Below are 2,525 nucleotides of genomic sequence, written 5' to 3' on the forward strand. Positions count from 1 at the left end.
TCTTCAAAGCATTGAAAACTCTTGCATTCAAATTGTTCAATTCAAAACGATTTCCCAAATTCATAACAGTCAAAAATTATTGAAATTACCAATAATGTATTATGTCGGCTCTAAATTGAGATTTTTAGTATTGCCAACCGCCCAAGTTGATTCTTACCACTTTTAAAGGTTTTGAATATATTTGGAAGAAAATAATTTGCATAAAAATGCCAAATTTTGCACGAGATGATTATTCATTAATAAGAGTTAAAAATGACACCAAACTATGTAATAATCTAACACTTTAATGTATAGTACACAGAATTTCATTAAATATTTGTAGTAATAAGTTAAAATAGATTAGAAGTTTTTTCAGTAGATTATGTGTGATTTATATTCAAACCGGCAGTGTGTTTGTTTATATATTACGATTTAATTGTGTATCTATTATAATAGATTATTATTTTGTATATTTTTGGAATTTGGGTTCAGGTTTGATTGCATTGATGAGCGTGGGGTTGCCAAGCGATAAACGCTAACAGCGCCACTGAGGCAAACGTATATGTAAATTTGTTCTCTATGTTTGGATAGATCCCTGCTTATACTCTTCTTTTATCTATGGCCTACTAGTATGCTACTGGCTACTAGTTTCGTTTCTGTTAGCTAAATCAAGTGCATTAAATAGTTCTGGATCACTTTGTTAATGAGATTCAGGTATTCATTTGTGAATTCATTTGTAAAATTAAGTGACTATTGTTGTTTTACGACGAACGTTAAAGTTAATTCGAAAAATGTCAACTCCAGCAAGACAACGGCTAATGAATGATTTTAAAAGATTGCTTGATGAACCACCAACTGGAGTGTCGGGAGCTCCTACAGATGACAATATGTTGATATGGAACGCCGTTATATTTGGGCCTCTCGACACACCTTTTGAAGACGGAATATTCAAGTTGAAATTAATGTTTTGTGAATTCTACCCTAAGCGGCCACCACTAGTAAAATTCGAATCCAAAATGTTCCATCCGAATATATACGGGGATGGTCTTGTGTGTCTCGACATTTTGTTTCATAAGTGGAATGAAACATATGATGTATTCGCAGTCTTAACATCCATTCGATTTTTACTAAGTGAACCTAATCCGAATTCACCAGCAAATACAGTGGCGGCAAAGATTTACAAAGAAGATCGTGAGTATAACAAACAGGTCAAGATGTGTGTAGAACTAACTTTTGACTTTGATGACTAAATCGATGTGCACTATGAGATAATTGGTAACATTTTTAAGCTTTTTTAACCTTTAAGTTCTGACGTGGTTTAGTCGTATCATAAATGATGACGTGACGTATGTCAGACGGCATATTAAATAATCAAAATGGATAATTTTTATTTACTGATTTATGTATTTTATAAATTGTATTATGATCTGTCATTATTATCCTGTTAAGGAAGTGAAAAAAAACAACATTTTCTAATCAAATCAGTATTTATTTGGTTCAATTCATATAACCTACATTTCGCTTGACTAAAAATATATATGTAATAATCTTAGCTACAATATGATTATTTGGACGTTATTTGGAAAATTTCTTACATTTATAATATCAGTCTACATTATAGTTTTGCTTTGGTAACAATTGCTTCTCAAATCACATTAATATTCTGGGACAAATTACTTGTTGTCTGCGCAGTCCACGCATATAGTTTTTGAACATCCAAGACAAATAGGCTTGCGGCATTCGATGCAATTGTACTTAGTACGCCTTTTAAGTCTTGATGGGCATATTTGACACGTTTTTCTTGTTGTTTCTGTACTTTCAGGGGGTATTGTTTCAAATATCGGAGGCTTATTTGGACCTAGTACGCGTGCAATCGTCAGTCGCAATTCTCTCGGCAATCTATTATTGTATACGCGGCGTTTCAAGTGCGGCAAAACTAAACTATAAGCGAGATTCTGAAGAAATCGGGCTCTAGGAATATCAGGAACAGCAGTGCAGGTCTTGTACAGAGCATAGGCGTTGACTCCACTCATATCCAGGACTCTAAAAAAAATCGCGAAAGGCCAACGTCTGGTTCTACGATTTGACGAATAATTGGAACACTTTTTATCGATTTCATCGACACCCCCTTTTGTTTTATTATAATCTATTATGATTTCCGGCTTTTTTGATAGTGAATCCAATTGCTTTGTATGGTGCATAGAAGAAATCAATATTACTGATTTTGCTTTTTTAGGGACATATGAAACAATAGTGAAATCTTTAGTAAAGCCGTGTAAAGATGATTCAGGCTGGCGAGTTTTAGATGCTTGAAATTCTGGTGGAATGTGCCTTTTATTTTTTTTCAAGGTTCCAAGATACGTCAAACCTCTATCTTTCAACTGCTCCATCAATTCTATAGAGCTAAACCAATTGTCGGCTGTAATATTGCGATTAGTTTTTTCAAAATCCTTACACAATCGTAATACAGACTGAGTTGGTATGGCAAGTTTTCTCTCAGTTTCCGTTAGTCCCAGCCCATCGGAGTCTTTTCCATGATAAATGTA

At 33.9% G+C, this 2,525-nt stretch overlaps 1 protein-coding gene across 1 annotated transcript; it reads left to right on the forward strand.

Moving 5' to 3' along the window:
- The first annotated feature begins 770 nt into the window (after positions 1-770).
- Positions 771-1,229, forward strand: LOC113378215 (ubiquitin-conjugating enzyme E2-17 kDa-like). Its single transcript, XM_026618743.1, has one exon. The coding sequence runs from the start codon at positions 771-773 to the stop codon at positions 1,227-1,229; it is 459 nt and encodes a 152-aa protein (XP_026474528.1).
- Positions 1,230-2,525: the final 1,296 nt, after the last annotated feature.

This window comes from Ctenocephalides felis, unplaced genomic scaffold (assembly GCF_003426905.1).
Source record: "Ctenocephalides felis isolate EL2017-DRISC unplaced genomic scaffold, ASM342690v1 CF-g0.4_SCAFFOLD_01886, whole genome shotgun sequence".
Taxonomy (NCBI): domain Eukaryota; kingdom Metazoa; phylum Arthropoda; class Insecta; order Siphonaptera; family Pulicidae; genus Ctenocephalides; species Ctenocephalides felis.